At 37.4% G+C, this 18,722-nt stretch overlaps 1 protein-coding gene across 5 annotated transcripts in view; it reads right to left on the reverse strand.

The window, feature by feature from the left end:
• GAS2 (growth arrest specific 2) overlaps window positions 1-11,347 on the reverse strand; it is a 119,165-nt gene extending 107,818 nt beyond the window's left edge. The window contains exons 1-2 of one of the 5 annotated variants that reach the window (XM_007174805.2): window positions 11,275-11,347; window positions 2,863-3,027 (exon numbers count right to left, since the gene is read on the reverse strand). In XM_007174805.2, coding sequence (XP_007174867.1) covers window positions 2,863-3,007 — 145 coding nt within the window. In that variant the 5' untranslated portion in view covers window positions 3,008-3,027; window positions 11,275-11,347. Of the gene's footprint in view, window positions 1-2,862; window positions 3,028-9,532; window positions 9,780-10,981; window positions 11,234-11,274 lie in introns of those variants that run through there. The other 4 variants (XM_057552044.1, XM_057552045.1, XM_007174803.3 and 1 more) reach the window with 4 other exon arrangements.
• Window positions 11,348-18,722: the final 7,375 nt, after the last annotated feature.

An 18,722-nucleotide genomic window follows, 5' to 3' on the forward strand; every position in this document is an offset into this window, starting at 1 on the left:
GAGATCATCTACTCCAACCCCTTCATTTTATGGTTGAGGACACTGAGCCCAGAAAAGATAGCTGAGTGACTTTGGGCAAGTTTACCAAGTGAGAGAGCCAGAATCAGAAGCCAGGTCTCCTGACACCAGTCAGGAGCCAGGTCTCCTGACTTTTAGTCCAAGGATATTTCCATTACACATACACTGACTCTCTATTCTTTGAGGCTGTCTTGGGCTGCTCACACTGCTTAAGCTACTTTGTAAATGATCACATTCACCAAATAAAATGCTTCTGATGACAAGTCATGGGACCTTGGAACACACCTGTGTAATCAGGCTATACTCATAATCATGATTTCCCCCTGCCTGGAACATCTCAGGGACTCCTCGTTGAGCATGCAATAAATTATAGGCTCCTTAACATGGTCTTCAAAGCAGTATACGCTCTAGTCCCAACAAATCTCATGAAAGTCTCCCCCTTTTGATCTACACTGTTGACACTAGCCTTTGTTCAGTTCTTCTAAGGCGCCAAACTCCTTCCTATCCCATACATGCCATTCTTTCCACACAGGCTTTTTTCCCACACTTTGTCTGGCTAGCTATTAATTATTCTTCAGATCTCAGTTTTAAATATAAGACCCCTTAAAAAGGATTTCCCCAAGCCCTCTGATCATTTGCCCCATTCCCACCTCCTTGTTTTTACATCCTTATTGCAACCTATATCTTTTAGTGTTTATACCAAGTCCAATTAATGAATTATTTATTCAGTCACTTATTTATATTAATTTCTTGTTCAATCTACTCCAAGCTCTATAAGAACAGGCACTCTTGTCTATTCTTAGTCACCACTCTACCCTCTAGCACTTAGCAGACTGTGCTGAAACACAATAAACACAATGGCTAGTATATTTACTATAGCTAGTTGATTACTATGTGCCAGACCTTGTTCTAAAGCTGACCATCTTACTTGATTCTCCACCAATCCCATGAGGTTGGTACTAGTATTATATGTATTTCACAGATGACGAAACCCAGGCACAGTGCATTCAGGTACTTGCCCAGTATCACAGAGCTAGTAAGTGATGGAACTGAGATTTGAATTCAAGCATTCTGATTCCAGAGTCCATTTTATTCAAATAATTATTATGCTGATGTACACCCAAATATTTTGTTGAATAAATGAATGAACTTACCCACCAAATCAAGTTAATCATATCACTGAACTATATAAATGGAATAACACCACCACATGTAGAGTTTATGATATGTCAGGCACTAAGTAGTACACATATTTTAATTATTTAATCTCACAGCACCCCTACTGTCATTACCACTTCACAGATGAGGAAACTAAAGGACAGAGAGATTAAATAACTTGCCCAAGATCATATTGCTAGTTAAGTGGCACATCTGGGGTTCAAACACAGGCAGTTTATTCCAAGTCTGTGCCTTAACTTCTATACTGCCATGCTGTGACGGCCCATATCTGAAAACAGCTCGAAGTTAATAAAATATTAATGTAACAATAATTAGTGAACACACAAAAGAGGGAGGAAACCCATCTGTTTAGGCTAAATTGACATCCTCTATATAATGGAGATAAATAAAAATGCTCTTCCCTTGTATAAATGAAAGGTAGCCCTTCCTTCTGGTGGGTATCACTCCATAGCACAGTGAAGGGTCTTCCTGGGGAGTGACGGATGTGAAGGATGCCGTCTGCATTTCTTCTCTTACCCCTTAACTGGGCTCCCTTGCAAAGGGCACCACCTGCATTTCCATATGCGGTAGCCCTGGTTAGACTGCATAGAATTGTCAAAAGCATGTGCACACAGTAGGGAAAAAGGAAAGATCTAACTCTAGGATAAAGGCTTAAAAAATGCAAAAGCAATGTAAAAATCCAGAGCCATGGTGAGCAGAAAGAAAAATCTTGCTAAAATGTGCTAAAACCTTGTCAAACCTTGCTAGAATTACAGACGCACCACGCTCTGCTCTAAACTCTTCAGTTTCAGCAGCTAGAAAGTGACGATAACAACACTTACCTTGAAGGAATCCTTTTAATAATAAAATAATGTTGGTGAAATCCTTTCTGTAAATGGTAAAGCACCATGCAAATTCTATGTTTACTCAATATTCAAATCTTACAAACTCTATAAGGATCCTTTTTTCAGGTCTTAAAACAATTTTGTTCTCTGTGAAAAATTACTAGTGAAAAAGCATTGCTTTATATGATGATCCTTTGAATGTATGATTCCACTTTGCCCATGGTTGAAATTGTATACTCTGAATATGCCAGCACAACAGAAACAAAAAAGGCAGCCTTAGCATGAGGCAGCATTTTTCTCTAAGGCCGTCCTTTTGGAAGAATACTTAAAAACAAAAGTGTAATGAAAAGAAAAATTTTAGTTCAAGGTTGGATGACTCCAGTCAGCTCATTTGGACAAAGGATAGATGTTATTGTTCCAGAGTCTGGGTATTCATCAGTTTTAGAAGGTGTGTTATAAAAGTAGGGCAAAGAAATCTAGCTTTAGAAGCCAGATTTCACAGACTGTGGCCCGTGTGCAGTGTCAAAAGAACAGGCCCAACTGGTCAGCTGCATGAAAGAAAAGTAAAAATAAATCAGATCAGCAAGGGTGTAGATGAAATGAGCAATTTGACCACACAGTTACAATGCATGATATGGGAATTACTAAGCACAGTTAATGTGAGAGACATTGGGAAATTCATTTAAATTCTCTATATGCTTCAGGTCTCCCAGATGCAAAATGCAAATAATGAAAGTTTTTCTTTCTAAAGTGGTGTCATATGCTTAGGAGAAAGACACTACATGAGCAGGGAGAATAAACCTGTTATCTTTGCTGACAAAATGAGATCTTATAACCTTACCTAACAGATTGGTTAACCACAAGGCCAGATCTTCTTTCATCGGTAGCAAATTAGCTTCATGTCTGCTGGCCAGCCACTGGCTGTACTGATGCATATCAGAGAGGCCAGGTCCACTGCGTACCTTTGGGCTCAGAGCAGTGCACATTATTTATCCACTTGTAATACCTGTTTTGGAAACAAAAGAGCAATTGCTTTTTATACAGACTTCTCTTGTTAAAATCGCACTGCCAATGAAACAGTAAGGAACGGGATCTGTGGACGTTTGGATGACAAGTCAGGTTATTAATTATTAAACCCCCATGAAACACTGTTTGCTTTACCTGTACTGGCCCTGTCACTTTTGACCAACTACTTGGTAGGAAGCAGCAGCTGTCAAAGGTCAAATAGAAAAATCAAACAGTAAGCTCTCTGCTTGTGTAAAACATCATATTTGGAAAAACGACAGTTTCTAAGGAAAGAAATTCTACTTATTCAAAACCAATCAGAAGTGGTTGATTGAAATTTTGGTATCCAAATTGTAAACTCCCATTGTTTGGGTTAATTTTTGAAGCCATCGATTTCCACAGAATTTTAGGACTGAATACTAGCAATGACAGTATTAGCAAAATTTCTTATAAACATATGATCACTACTCTTAAAACTATTACCTATGAGATTAAGCACAGCCCTTGGTTCTTTGCAGATGGCCAAGTAATCATGTACTTATACTTTAGTGAATTGGGTGGGACATGGGGCAGTGTGTCCTTTTAAAGAGTCCCTACTACACTTCTCTTATTTTACAGTTAATGAAAACAAAACCAAAGAGGAAGGGTGACTCAACCAAGGTCATATAGCTAGATCATGGCAGAGTCAGGCTTGAACTTGGCTCTTTACTCTAAGACCATGACTGTTTTCAGAATGACACATTTTACAAAATAGTGTCATCAGGAACCCACGTTATAACCCAGGAATTACACCGTAATTCTAATAAATATCGTCACAGGTTTTCTTTTGTCATACTTTGTACCTTCCCACTTCGTATGTTTTGCATACTAGGGTTTGTTTGTATTCATGTTTAGCAAAGAAGTAATTACATTACATATCTTATATCTACACAATAAGGGATGACGTCACTAACCTATGAGTAACACAGTCTTCTATGTGGGTTGCAGAAAAGATGTATGAATATATACTTGGCCTTAAATGTAGTACTATTGTATGCATTATTTATAGGACCTAAGACTACAGATGTAATATTGGAGCAGGAAGGTAATAAACTCATAAGTTTATGTGTAGAACTCCATTCTGTATGCAAATAGTGACTATAAAATAACCAAATACATTATGACTGAATGAAATGAAAATGAAAATGTTTGCAAATGACAAAATGTAAGATTTATATGATATAATGGGGTTTTCATCTATATTTATTACTAATGGTATTTTAAGTTTACCAATATAAGTTGTATATACCCTTGTCAGTTTTATCATTTGAAACGTTACATAGCATTCTTTTCCAATTAATCTCAAACTCTAATTCTCTTAGCCTAGGTTAATTTTTATCTTTTAAAGACAGCTTTTAAACAAAATAAGACATTGGTGTTCAGAAAACTGTAAAATGTGACAGTCTCACAAACATTTTGCAGTAGCATTAGAAAAGACTGCTGGGAGCATGATTAAACACCTAAAAAGTATCATAAATATATAATTTAAAAGCACAGACAATTTAATTTCCAGAGACATTATGCTTTGAAGTAATTTTTGCAGAAAAAAATTACTGTAAGCTTTCTTTGAACACACCTTCTATAAATCTCTGTATATCTAGTCATCTAAAGTAATAACTAGTGAAAATGTGAAATATTTTAATATACCTTGTCATATGCTACTAACTTGTCATTACAGGGACCAGAAGATCACAATTGTCTATTTCCTTTTGCAGTTAATCATGACATTATTCATATAAAGTCCGAAAGATTCTCCAAACCCTGTGACTAAACCAGAAGGCTAAAACATTTTTTGCCCCAGTTCTTTAAAAAATAGGTCCAACCCCAGGAAAACAAAACATTTCCCAGTAGTTGGTTTGGATTCCTACAGGCTAGCTAGCCTCAGAAACAAACATTTAAGTAATAATACATTTGAGCACATGATTCATACATTTAAATAACTAATTGAAATCTTAAAAGGGTTACCTCTAAAATGCCTTTCTTCTCAAGACACAATATCTCCCACTACTTTCCTGAAAGTGAGATGTGGTAGTTCAGTAACTTTACCTACATCCTATTATGTTCTCTGCAACTTCCATTTAAGCATCAGAGTCCTATTTTGCTTTGTAAAAGCAAGAAGACACCTCAGATTTGTAAGCTCATTGTCCAGCAAAGAATTCATCAAGGGATAGTTTACAGTAAGCCTAATGGCATGTCACAGTTTCAGTGAGCCAGAGGGACACAATCTGTCCCCTCAATGCTTCTAAACAGTGAAGTTTTTATTTTCCTTGACAGTGGCACATTTACTTCTCATGCAGTCTGCCCTGTATTTTGCCAGAAATGTAATTTAAACTATCTTCTAATATTTACAGATGATCATTAAGTTAAAACAATAAGAATAACTAAGCAATGTTTGTTATGCTGCTTTGTATATAATCAAAATTATATGTAAAGTTGAAAAAAAAGAAAGAACAGAGTTATATTTTCCCAGGAGGCAAAGGTAGGAGAAAGAAGTCTTAGTGGGTAATTAGCATCCGATAGAAGTTAAACAATGAAACATATGCCAAATATGTAGACACCTAAAGTCACTGTCATAGATAGGGACTCTTCTGTTTAAGGGACTCTTCTGTTTAAGTCCCTTTTGAAAAAAATTAGGATTTTGATCCAAATTCTTCTGATCCTTTTTTCACATTTTAAATCACCATCAAACTTGGCATGACCCTGTGGTTTAGCTGAAAGTCATTACATGGTGGTCTTGGATTTAAATATAGCTGAGATATGAATAGAAAAGATGAAAATGGACCCAGCTAGCAGGATCAAAATTTGGAGTGTGAATTACCCTATGTTGAAGCAGTTTCCAAATGAAATGATTAAATTGCAGTGAACAAAGGTCAAATAAATTTATATTACCCAGATAAAAAGATCACTACAGGATTATAAACATTTTATAATTTTCAACAAATGTTTAATCCATCTGAATGAGTTGAATTACATCACAAAGAACAAATTACAAGAAAAAGGTCATTTCTGATCTTTTGAATTCATTCAAATGTTTTCAAAAACCACCAGAGATACCACGGGGTAGGTTTTTTTTAAGGGGTAGCTTTTAAGACAGGAAATGATATGATACACTGACTTGAAGAAAAAAAATAGGTTTTGGAGAAAGAAAAACTTCTTTTTTTGTATAACATATCTAAATACTGAAAGATGTTACTATTAAAATTCATATAACCTAAATATTTAAAAAGCTTGATAAGTAACTTCAGTAATTACTAAGCAAAGCCAATCGCTTTGAAAAAAGGAGTAAGGATTCAAATGCTTCTATGTCTTATTCAGACTATGGCTTCTCCAAGCTTTATGGGTCTATCTAGAAATGGATAACTCAACCCTCAGGATTTGGAATTCAGAAAAATAAAACTTAAAGGGAAAAACATGCAGAAACTTAATACAGAATTCTTCAAAGAATGTGTGTGTGTATTTTTTTCTTTCTTTCCATAGAAGTGATTCTGGAATAACCATTATGAATATGATGAGCCTTGAACCAGCCCAGGGGAAGAAGAAAAAATTAATGACTCCATAAGTAAAATATCACATGTTTAAAGATTCTGTTTAGTCTGTTGTTCCAGAATCCCAGTTGAAGACATAGTTTTGACTCTGAGGAAAAAGTATTCTTTTTCACCACCTAGAGGTGTGCTTCGATTATGACCAAGATGGTTTCTGGTTTATCTCTAGTCTTTGTTGCCATATTATAAAAAAACACAATACACACACAATATTGTATCACAATATTGTAATATCACAATATTGCATGGAAAATAAATTGGAAAGACAGAAAAATAAGAACAAAATGATAAACATTATATCACTACTGTCTGATATGAAATTCTGCTGAGAAGCGTGATTAATAGAATATTAGAGCTGGAATCAGAAGTCCTGGGGTCAAATACTGGCTCTACTACCTGGCCATTTAGTTGTTGTTCTATCCTAGTTATATGACTTTTTCTCTTTGTATTTGAGTTCTCCAGTATGTATAATGGAGGTTAACACCTCACATATACGTGTGAAGATGAAATATTTGTGTCAGTATTTGGCATATATTTTATATTCAACAAACACTAGCTAAATTGAAATCATCACCATAGGAAATATGCACAAATAAAGCTTCCACTGTCTTATTTTAAAAAGAAAAGAAACTCTGTAACAAAAATAGGAATATTTTGTAGAACTCTAGATAACTAAGAAAAGACAAAGGGCAGGGGGAGAAATGAAAACAGATAAAGAATTGATGAAATAAAACCATAAATAATGGAAAATCCCAAGTTTTCTTCATATTGAGAGGGATGAAACTCCCAGGATGATGAGTGAAATACTGAATTCCAAGATGGGTAGTTTACATGTTTTCAAAAACAAATTTTGGTAACATATTACACTTCATTTTGGCATCAAAGACTCATAAGCTATTAAGAAAGGGGAATGCCATGCCTCTCAAAATAAATGTGAAAGGATGTCACCACACCCTTCACCCCCACAAAGACACCTAACTGTGGCCATTTAAAACAGAGTGCTAATGAACCCACAGTCAAGGGTCCCTTCACTAAAGGCCACCTTTGTTCTGATTTAGAGCATCGACCGCCCCTCTGTCTAGTCAGTTTTGTGTGCTATGGGTGTGAAACAACTAAGAAAACAAAGTTTATAGGCCAATAACACTGTCTTTTACAATTAAAAAAAATAAAAACACCTTAAGCCAAACACCCTTCCATAATCTGGAAGGAGAAAATGCTATCTTTCAAGCTAGACTCAAAGAATTAACAACCAAGAATAGCTCTAGATGGCTCTTTCACCATTCTGAGTTCTTTACGCCTATGTGATTCACTTTGGCTGGCCAATAATATATCTACAAAGCTATATATTCTCAACCAGTGTCATGAATGTAAAATCTTAACCTAAGAATCTGAACAGAAAATAAAAGTCCAAAATGTAATCAGAAAGGTAATTCTAGATCTTGTAAATGGACCTTCGCTTCTGGCTCAGGGGAGCAACTTGTCCGAAATTAAAAAGCGCCAAGTGTAAAGGCAAAATGACACTCATTACTAGTTTTTCTAATTATATAATAAAATCTTTAAACTCAAATGAACCTTAGAAGATTTACCAGCCAAATTCCTGGTTATTAATAAGAGACTGGAAGCCTAAGACGTTTTGGCCAAAGTAACAAGTCTAGTTAGTCAGTCATTAAAAGTACCCTACTCAGCCCTCCTGGTGCCCAAACTCAAGGAATGCTAACTCTCTTCCAGGAATCTCTGTCTTATCTTGCAGCCCCATGATGATTTGTCTTGAACCAAATGATGGTATACCTACAATAATAATTCCTTCTCAAATCATGACCAAAAAATTAAGACTGAGTGGGAACTAATTTCTTATATTTTCTTGGCATTAGAGATTTTTAATTTTTTTTTTAATTATACTAAATTATTCTTCCAAACAATTTAGCTCAGGTTTCTGGACCCTTACCAGATTAATTTCAAACTTAATTTGAATAGAAAATCATCTGAAAGTCATTAATTGATTAGGATATTTGAGGACTTACATCAAAATTTAATCTAAGTTGATTAAGGAAATCTTAATTCATAAGAAGACGTTGCTGTGTGTGTGTCCACGTGTGTGTTGTTTGCAATAAAAAGATTTCTGTTTTACGTAACTATAGTGTAGTTGAGAGCTAGCAGAGTTCTACATTCTGTTGAATATATATGTACTCTCATGTAAGGGGAGAGCATTAGCAAAAACTCAGTTGATTTGACTCTGAAAACATTTAGGACAGAAAAATTACACAAGCATCTTACTCTTTTTGCCAAGAGATATTTTCTACCTTTACTCCAATTCTTTTCTCTAGTCAGAAAACACTGAGTGGAAAATCTTGACAGTCGTCCAGGAGAAATTAAAAGAAACAGCGGGATCTCTATGCCACCATGTCAAAACCACAAAGATACCAAAATTACCTTAACATCAGCTCCAGTTTTAACAACTCCCTCTGCAAACAAATTGTTAGAGCCTCATTATTTGGTTTCAACCAAGGAAACTTTGGCCTTCCAAAGGCTCCCAAAGTCTATAAATAGACTTTGCTTGAAGCAAAATTCTAAAATTATGCATAACATACTTAGGATTAATATAAGACCTGACATTCTTCCATACCTGCAAGTTTAACTAAAATTTCTTACCAAGATACTAGGACACTCAGTGGCAATCACAGGACCTTTTGCACCAGATGAAATAAATTTTGCCTTGTGAATTTATTTCCCAGCAAAGCGCAGTCCACATCGCAAAAGTATGGTGTTTAACACTAAAATGAAGAACTAAGCCCCAAGTTCAGTAGCACACAGGCTGAAATGCAAGCCACCTTTCCCTTTCAGAGCCCATTCAGGGAGCCGTGTACTAAAGCTGCAAGGTACATTGCAAAGGCTGCCTGTCCCATGCCTCAGGTATCTGTCCCTTACCTTGTCTTAGGCACTGAGAACCAGGATGCCCATGTTGGAGAGGACCACCACAGTCACCACCTCCTCCTCCACAGTTAGGGGGGAGCATTCCTCGAGAAGGAGCTCATTGATCAATTTCAAAGACAGGCTGGGCAAACCAGATTCCAGCTGGAGTTAATCAGTGTCCACACTGCTAAGATGCTGGGGAAGAAAACCAGTGAGCACGAGGTCTCCTTCTCAGCCTTGTCTCTGTGAATCTCAGGGGATAGATGAGGAGAAAAGGTGGACTTCCTCTGCCTGGCTGGCAACTCCGACCTGTCTGAGCCTTTATTTAACACTAGGAGGCCTAATGGGTGTTCCTGTGCACATGCAGATCTTATTTCCTGGGCATAAGATCTCCCATAGCTGATCTAGCTTTGTAGGAGAGGGTGCTTGGGGAGAGGGAGGAGTTTACAAGAGAGACAGTAAAGTTTTGCAAACTCTTGACTGTAAGTGACAGGATGAAGATGAAGAAGGTGGGAGAGAGGAAAGGTTTTGATTTCCAAAAAGGTTAACTGGAGGAAAGTGGACAATCCCCCCGCCGCCCCCCCACCCCAATTGTACTGAAAGGTAGAAAACAGAATCTGTTAACCCCTGCTTTTGCTTCCCCTCTATTCAAGAGAAACTTCGGATGTCTGGACTAGGTAACGGCAATTTATTAGGCTGATAGAATTTAATCTTGCCAGAATAGTTAATGCCTCCAAAGCCAAGTTGGCTCCTCTGCTCCTCAAATAATTTCAGATTCCAAAACCTTGCTCTTTGGACGAGAAGAATACCATGCAAAAAAAAAAAAAAAAATCTCCCCAAAGGGGGTTGATTCATAGGCTAGCCTGGCATTTGTTTGTTCACGTAGCAAAAGCTCGACTCTGTCAAACTCATCAGTGGAACACAGTATCACCCCAAATCACGCGTGTCGCCCTTTTTCCCCCCCTCCCGGCCTCCTTGACTCAAGTAAAGCACTAAGGATCAATCCATTAAGACCATCCCCCCTCCGCTTTCCTCTCCTCAGTAAGGGATAACGCTGAGCCTGCAGACAGAGACCCTTCTGCACGAATGCATATGTGTGTCTTTACAATCGTTGTGCTAACGAGAAATCCTCACTCCTGTCCCCAGTTGGCTGAGCCGCCCCAGCGGGTTTCTTCCTTGCGGCGGTCATTTGGACTGTTCCACAATAGGGATGAGGAACACATGGTCGCTTCCAGGGCGTCAGAGAGTCACCCACTGCAGTGACCACACACCGAGCGCCAGAGCCCGTCCGGCTGTCCGAGGCTCTCCACCCTTCCCAGCCGCGTGCCCGACGTTTACTGGCAACGACGGCCCCCCTCCCCTGCCGCCAGCCGTGCAGCAGAGGCCGGGGCTCCGCAAGCCGGGCTGCAGAGCGCTCACGCCGCGGCGGCGGCGGCGGAGAGCGGGGCCCGCCCGCCTGCTCACCCCCGCGTCCGGAGCTGGGCTGCTGGCGGCTCTCAGGGGCACCGGGGCTCCCGGCTCGGCTCCTGCAGCGTCTCGGGGCCGGCCCCCTCCCGGCGCGGGTCCTGCGGCAGCCGCTCTCCGCACCCCACCAGCCCGGCGGCAGCGGCAGCAGCTCCCGCCGCGCTGCCCCTCTTCATACTTCTCTGATGGCTCCTCTCGGTGCTGTTTGGGAAAACGATTTTTTTCCCCCTGCCAGAAACAGATTTCCTACATTTCATCAGTCCACATAGACCGAGCGGAAGTAAAATGCTTACTTTTTCTGGTGGACAGCAAACGCAATTGACACTGATTTACCCTTCAAACGGGGAGAGATTGTATTACAAGCCCTTGGCAGCAATTCCGAGGTTGGGGCCAAGCTCCGGCCCCCTCCCGGTCCCCCAAACACTAACCTAAAGGGCGGGGGAGAGGGGTGGGGAGGGGATCATATTTAACTCGGAGGTTTTAACAGAGTCCGTGGCTTTAGCACAATATTAAAATTGGGTGTTGGGAAAGTTTTGCTTTCCTGGCCAGTGATTTTGCAGACTCGGAGGCATGAGCTTGCCAGTAACTTCGGCCACTCTTCGTTCAAATTGAACAATTTGATTTCTTACAACTCCCTTTAAATATCAGACTTTAGAAGAGGCTGTATTCACGGCTGTTTTCGCTTTACAAAAGGAAATACAGTTCCACCCTTCCTTCTCTCAGCCTCAGCTCAGTATTATGTTGAATGTCATAGACAATTTTCTCCAACTGTTGTTTATTAGGGTATGTATTCTGAGATGAAAAGTCTCCCCATGAAGCAGACAGATGTTCAAGTGTCTGCTTCACCTCTAATAGACACGTGACCTCTTGTTGAGTGTCCGAATCGCCTCAGGTTACTGCTTTCCGTGGAGTGTAGGTGAAAATGATCACACTTTTTTGTGGTTGTCGTTTCCATGTTCATCAGTTTCACAAGCATTTCCATCCAATGATCGTGTGGCACAGGTATTCTAGTCCTCTCTTGGATATCATGTTTAAGATGGTGAGCAATGTACCAACACACCCAGCCCAGCCTCCCCCCACCTCCAAAAAATAGAAACTACCTGTGGATGGATAATAGCAAAGTGATGTGGGTAATTTTAGATATAACTGAAAAAATGCATTTTGTACTTATTATTGCTTTCATCTGGAAATGGTTATTTGCTCTAAAACATCTAAAAACTGCGTCAGTTCTTTGGTTGTAGTAGCGGTGCAAATAATGAAGGGAAGAAAACAGATGGAAAAGTTTGGTGGCGTTGAACTCCAAACTTTTTATTTTAGTTCAGTTGGGTACTGCAGTTAGCTCCATATTCCTCCTTGGGCTTCCCGGAAGACAGGGGAAAGAGCCATTCCTCATTTTAAGGAGAAACAGCATTATAAAAAGGCCTATCTTACTGCTTAGATATACATCAACGAGAACAACAAAACATACAGAACAGGTTACTGATGAATTTGAGCAATCATTCTGATCATAAAAATTTTCAAAATTTAACCAGATAGATCTGAGTGTTACTACAGGCCCAACAAAGAACTCTTAGTTTCTGAACCTATAAAATTTAAGTAAAATCAAACATCCTTGATAATTTTTCATGATCAAAATATCATCAGCCAATAAATGTTAATTTAAGTATCTTCAGGGTATATATGAAGAGTTCAAAAAGTTTAACACCCAGATTTTCAAAAGCTCATAGTCTCCTCTTCTTTCTATATAAATATTCTTGTCACATTATTCAATATTGACATTATAAAAAGCAAAGTGTAAAGATAATATTTTTGTTGATTAAGGGACAATGTTAAACCCAGTTTGGGAAAATAAGGAGGCTTCCAGAAGCTTTGGGAGAGCATAATCTTTCATATTACTCCCTTTCATGCCCCTTTCTTCCAGGTATTTTTACTTTTAAATTCTGCCTTATATCAGATCTTCTGTCCTTTTTAGCAAAAGCCAAAAGGAAAATACTAGGAGAAATATGTATTTTCTCCCTTAGCATCTATGAGTTGTGCTGAGTATTCTTTTGGTGACAAAAGAGAAGTAATACAAAAGATTTCTGAAGAGGCAGCAAAGTAGTGTTTTCATTTAAATTTTTTTCAGCATTCGTAAAAATTTCCATTTGATCTTTATTTTGTGTTTTTGGAAATCAAATTTATACTTATGTATTCCAATCAGTCACTTATAAAAATTTGTCAGAAAATCCTTTCATCCAAGAATTTTCTTGCCTTGGTCTCAACCTAAACATATTTGTCTTAGGAAACCATAGTGCAACTGACTCAATGAAAACCTCCCTGATGTGAAGGTGAAGGAAGCAAATGCCTCACCTAACGGGGTGAAAAATGTCTAAATACATTCTTGAAACATAATGGCATAAAAAGGAAAAGTCAAGCCAAATTTAAAGAAAACATAGTATTGTTTTCCTTTTTAAGTTATCACAGTTCTGAAGACTTTATATTAGGAATTCCTGGGTTACTATGTTTTTCAGTGTTCTAAACCTTCAACATTGTCTTCCATATGAACTGTGCCTTTTTCTAAATGTAAATATATATATATGTGTGTAAATATATATATATATATGTGTATATATATATGAATATATACATATATGTTTAAAATGAGCAATAAAATTATTTTTTTCCTCATCTATAGGTTGGCCTCTCCTCACCCCTCACCCCTCACCCCCCACTCATGGAAATAATATAAACGCACTTATTCTGAAAAGTGGGACAAACCTTCAATAGATGATGGAGATTACCGGGAATTTTGAAATAAATAATGTGGGAAGAGACACTAGATTAAAGTAAAATAAATTTCCAAGGGTGATCAAGACATTCTTATATCCCTAAATAGCTTCGAAAGGGCACTTAAAGATGGCAAATGATAGCTTTAGAAGCAAGTGAGAAAAATGGTACAGAAAGCAGCATGAAGACATGTAATGGTGCTGAAGAAATGTATAAAGCAATGTAATAAGTGAAAACATTTATTTACATTTTATTGAAATAATTTATCAGTGATGTAAAATATGTTTATATTTCCCTACCTAGCTAGTATCTTGGCCCATGATACAGGCCTTCAGTTGATTTACATTGAAATAAATTTTTAAAAATCTCATAAGGCAAACAAAATGGATTTTATAAGTCCTAGTATGGAAATTACAAATACTGTTAGGGATAAAAAGTCAATGCTATTACTTTTTATCAGTATTCATGTATAAAACTACAAAGAATGAATTAAATGGGAGAAATTTTACTGGAAAAGTTCAAGATATACTCTCAGTTTGATATGCAACTTAAAAAAAAACTATTGCTTTACTGTCAGTGGAGAACTTTAAACTTTATAAGTACAGCACAACAGTAGCACAGATATCCGTTCCCTACTGGGAAGATGCATATTTTTGCATATGTCTTCTAATTTTTACACAGGGGATAGACTGAAATCATTTTATGAAATATGCCATCTATCTTGCCTAGTTTTAAAATATCCTATGCAATATATACTGTTATGTGATTTTTTTTGTGTAGTTGGAGTCGTGTTTTTTATTTTTCCAAATATTTGTGTGGTTTGTTTCAAAATCTTTTATTAAAATATCATGCCATCCTAATTGCAAGAAGCTCGAATTTAATATAAAATATTTTTACTTTTATAACCTTCTCTTTCTTTTACACGACTGTCATCTCCAGTATCTAAAATACCATTGAGCATAGAGTAGGCACTCAATAAATAATTGTTGAATGAATAAACGACCATAATAGAAGAAGCCAATCTCTTAGGAAGTTTACTGCTAATTGGTTAGATTTTTATATATTGTCTTTAATTTAGTAGTTTGGAACTTGGAATAGAAAAATAATGTTAAAATAACATTATAAATGATGGTTTCATCCTCAAGTTAGTTAGAATAATTTCATCTGGTTAAATGCAACTAGAGTTCAGTAAAACAGATGCTTGCCTGTGTGCCAGGCTTATAAATGAGGTCAGTCTGTGTCACTTGTCGCTTCATTAAAAATCAAGGTTCATTTGGACTCAAGGTTTAATTATAACCAATACTATGAGTGCAATGAAAAGTAATAGAAAATATTACTACTTCAGTGGCTTTCAAACTTTTTTTATTGTGACCCACAGTGAGAAATACATTATGGAACAGACATATAAAAACACACTCAGACACACAACCAAAACATGTTTCACAAAACAGTACTTACCTTCCTCAGCTAATGCACTCTGTTATTTTTCTGTTTGGCTTTATTCTAGTCTTTTCTATGCCATTCAGTTGAAAAGAAATGTTGTTGGGGAATTGCTAAATTTATTTCACAACCCACAATTTGAAAAAAAAATCTGACTTAGAAACTAAGCTGAGGAGAAGATTCAGCAAAATTGAGGTAGGGCATCAATGAACAGATGGTTTCATTATAAAGAACAAAACAGATGTGCATATATATTCTCAGCGGTAGATGACGTGATGTCCGTCACAATATCCCAAACATTGTACACCTCACACCTCCATGTCTTTGCTCATGCTGACTTGAATGATCTTTACCTTTAACTTTCTCCCTTTGAAGAAATCAGATTCATTCTCCCAGGACCAGCTTAATCATCATCCTCTTTGTGGTTCTCTTGATCTCCCTGACAGAATATTGCTGTGCCTCTGGGTCCAGTGCTCTGGGAATTTTTCCATTTCTTTTATATCTCATTTAGGATGTAGTATCACAATTATTTTCTTATGCATATATCTCCTCTACTAAACTGTGAGTCCCTGGAAAGCAGGAACTAGTTACCTATCAAGTCCTCAGCACAGCACCAAACCCAAGGGTGTTGAATGATTGAATGAGTAAATAAATGAACCATAAAACCACTGAATATCTGAAAGGGAAAAAGAAGGTGTCACTGGGTGATGGGGCAGATACAGGAAGGAAGGACTATGCCCATCAAAAGGGAACTAAATGGAAATCCCTCTGGAAAGATGGCACCAGCTATTAATTTTGCATCATTGTGGACAGAAAAATTTACATTATAGGTGAAATTTTACTGTCACATTTCTTGGGACTCTATTGCAGGTAGACCATGGTCCAGTTATCCATTTATTTATTTATTTAAAATTTATTTATTTTATCTATTTATTTTTGGCTGTGTTGGGTCTTCATTTCTGTGCAAGGGCCTTCTCTAGTTGCAGCGAGCGGGGGCCCCTCTTCATTGCGGTGCGCGGGCCTCTCACTGTCGCGGCCTCTCTTGTTGTGGAGCACAAGCTCCAGACGCGCAGGCTCAGTAGTTGTGGCCCATGGGCCCAGTTGCTCCGCGGCATGTGGTATCTGCCCAGACCAGGGCTCGAACCCGTGTCCCCTGCATTGGCAGGCAGATTCTCAACCACTGCGCCACCAGGGAAGCCCTATCCACTTATTTTTAACCCTGATAATGATAAATTTAGGATTACAGATCTTCCTCCGCTTATGGTGGGGTTACATCCTGATAAACGCATCATTGTAAGTTGAAAATATCATAAGTCAAAAATACATGTAATATACCTAACCTACATTAAACATGCTCAGAACACTTACATTAGCCTACAGTTGGACAAAATCATCTAACACAAAGCCTATTTTATAATAAAGTATTTCATATTTCATGAAATTTATTGAATACTGTGCGGAAAGTGAAAAACAGAATGGTTGTATGGGTAAAGAATGGTTGTGAAAGTATTGGTTGCTTACACTGGTGATCACATGGCTGTCTGGGAGCTGTGGCTGCCCGGCATCGTGAGAGAGTAACGTACTGTATGTCACTAGCCTGGGAAAAGATAAAAATTCAAAATTTGAAGTCTGGTTTCTACTGAATGTATTTCACTTTGGCACCATCTTAAAGTCGAAAAATCATAATTTGATCCATCATAAGCTGAGGATCATCTGTATTTTGTTGAAGGATGAGAAAGCTTGCTGAAATTTCCATTACTGAAACTATAACTTAGTTCACAAACATGGAATCTTTGCCACTGCTGATTTATACGAAGCATTTAGAGAAATGGTTCTTAAACTTATCTCATCAAAGGGCTTTTCTAGTACCAAATAGTAGACCAGGCAATATGCCAAGAAAGGTAGCACATCTAACCCAAAGTGAGAGAACTGTACAGGAAGGGGTCAGGGTCAGTGGGGCTTCTCTTGGCAGAAGGAAGTGTTGCCATCCTGCTGCTGTCGCCAAAGCCACTTGGACTCTAGAGCCATTTGCAAAGAGATTTCACCAGCCATTATTCCCACCAAAGCTGCCAAGGAATAGACATATTAAATTGTACTAATAATAGTTACCGCAGTTGAAATAATAACTAAGAGTCCAGATTTGGAGACAGACAAAACCAGGGTCAAGTTCTAGCTTCTTCACTTACTTGCTGAAAATTATAGGCAAATTACTTCACCTTTCTAACTATAAGTTTCCACATCTGTGAAGTGGGGTTAACAAATAGCCCCTCTCATAGGCATGTCTAGAGCATTATATAAAATAATACATGTAAAATATTTAGTTTACTGTCTGACATACAAGTGTGAAATTAAGGTTAGGTATTTTATTATTAATTGATGGCCTATATCATCTTATTTACTCATTATAATAATCCCCTGGGATAAGGAAATTCTCATCATTAAAAATACAGAAGATCAGAGAATTTTATGTGTCCTTTCTCTGAATCTTTCTCTCCTCCCCACTTTATGACATTCCATTTTATACCCTTTTAGATATCCATGTTTTTTTCATTCGTTATTTAATCATTCATTCTCCACTTCCTCTGTGTAATTTTTTTTGATTTGTTACTCCTTTTATTTAAGAGGCAATTTCAAATTATGAATGGGCAATTAATTACAAAATACTACTGATGATTTACAAAGACATATTGGTTATTGCCTAATACTTTGTCCTTACCTTTATAGAGATTAGTTTTTTAAAATACATATTCTGATCCTATGAAAAGCATTTCAAATACCATGTATTTCTATGTAATAGTCATCCTATTTAAATGTTAATAAAATCTGTTTGCATGTAGATTAAAAAAATCAAAACATGAAAATATCAAAATGCCAAGTTATAATAGTGTTACAAGTGGATTAAAGTATAAAATGAAGTCATAATACCAAGGCTTTTTTCCTAGTTTATGAAATCTTCAGTTTAGTGAAGCTTAAATCAAGACCTAAAAATATCTGGAATTGTAACTAAGTTACAAATAAATGGTCTACTCCCAGAGATCAAGAGTCTAATTGGAATTATTGACTCTCCATGGAGAGTCATTCTGAACCTCTGTGTAATTTTTATATAAATATGAAGTTGCAGGACCAGATCATAGGTTAATAGGAAAAATGAACTATTAAACTGCACAGGTTAAGAGTCAGATTCATGTCTGAGTTTGACTGATTTGAAAGTCTGTGTTCATTTCCCTCCTTCCGCTCCTCCTTTTTTCCTTTCTTCATTCCTTCTTTCCTTCCTTCCTTCCATCCTTGCTTTCTTTTTTCCTTCTTTTAAGGAGGGGGAAGAGTCTACACATTAAATAAAAATGTATGTTAAAATGTTTAAATGTAATAATAAAATACTCTGACAAAAAAGTTGAATCATTTTTGAGAAGAGAAGACTGTTTCTGTCAGGTACCCTAACTCAACCGGATGAGCTGCCCTTGGTGCTGAGGGTTCCACATCACATAGAATTACGTCAAATCCCTTACAGCAGTGGGAAAAAGAACTCACACTAAGA

Source organism: Balaenoptera acutorostrata, chromosome 9 (genome assembly GCF_949987535.1).
Source record: "Balaenoptera acutorostrata chromosome 9, mBalAcu1.1, whole genome shotgun sequence".
Taxonomy (NCBI): domain Eukaryota; kingdom Metazoa; phylum Chordata; class Mammalia; order Artiodactyla; family Balaenopteridae; genus Balaenoptera; species Balaenoptera acutorostrata.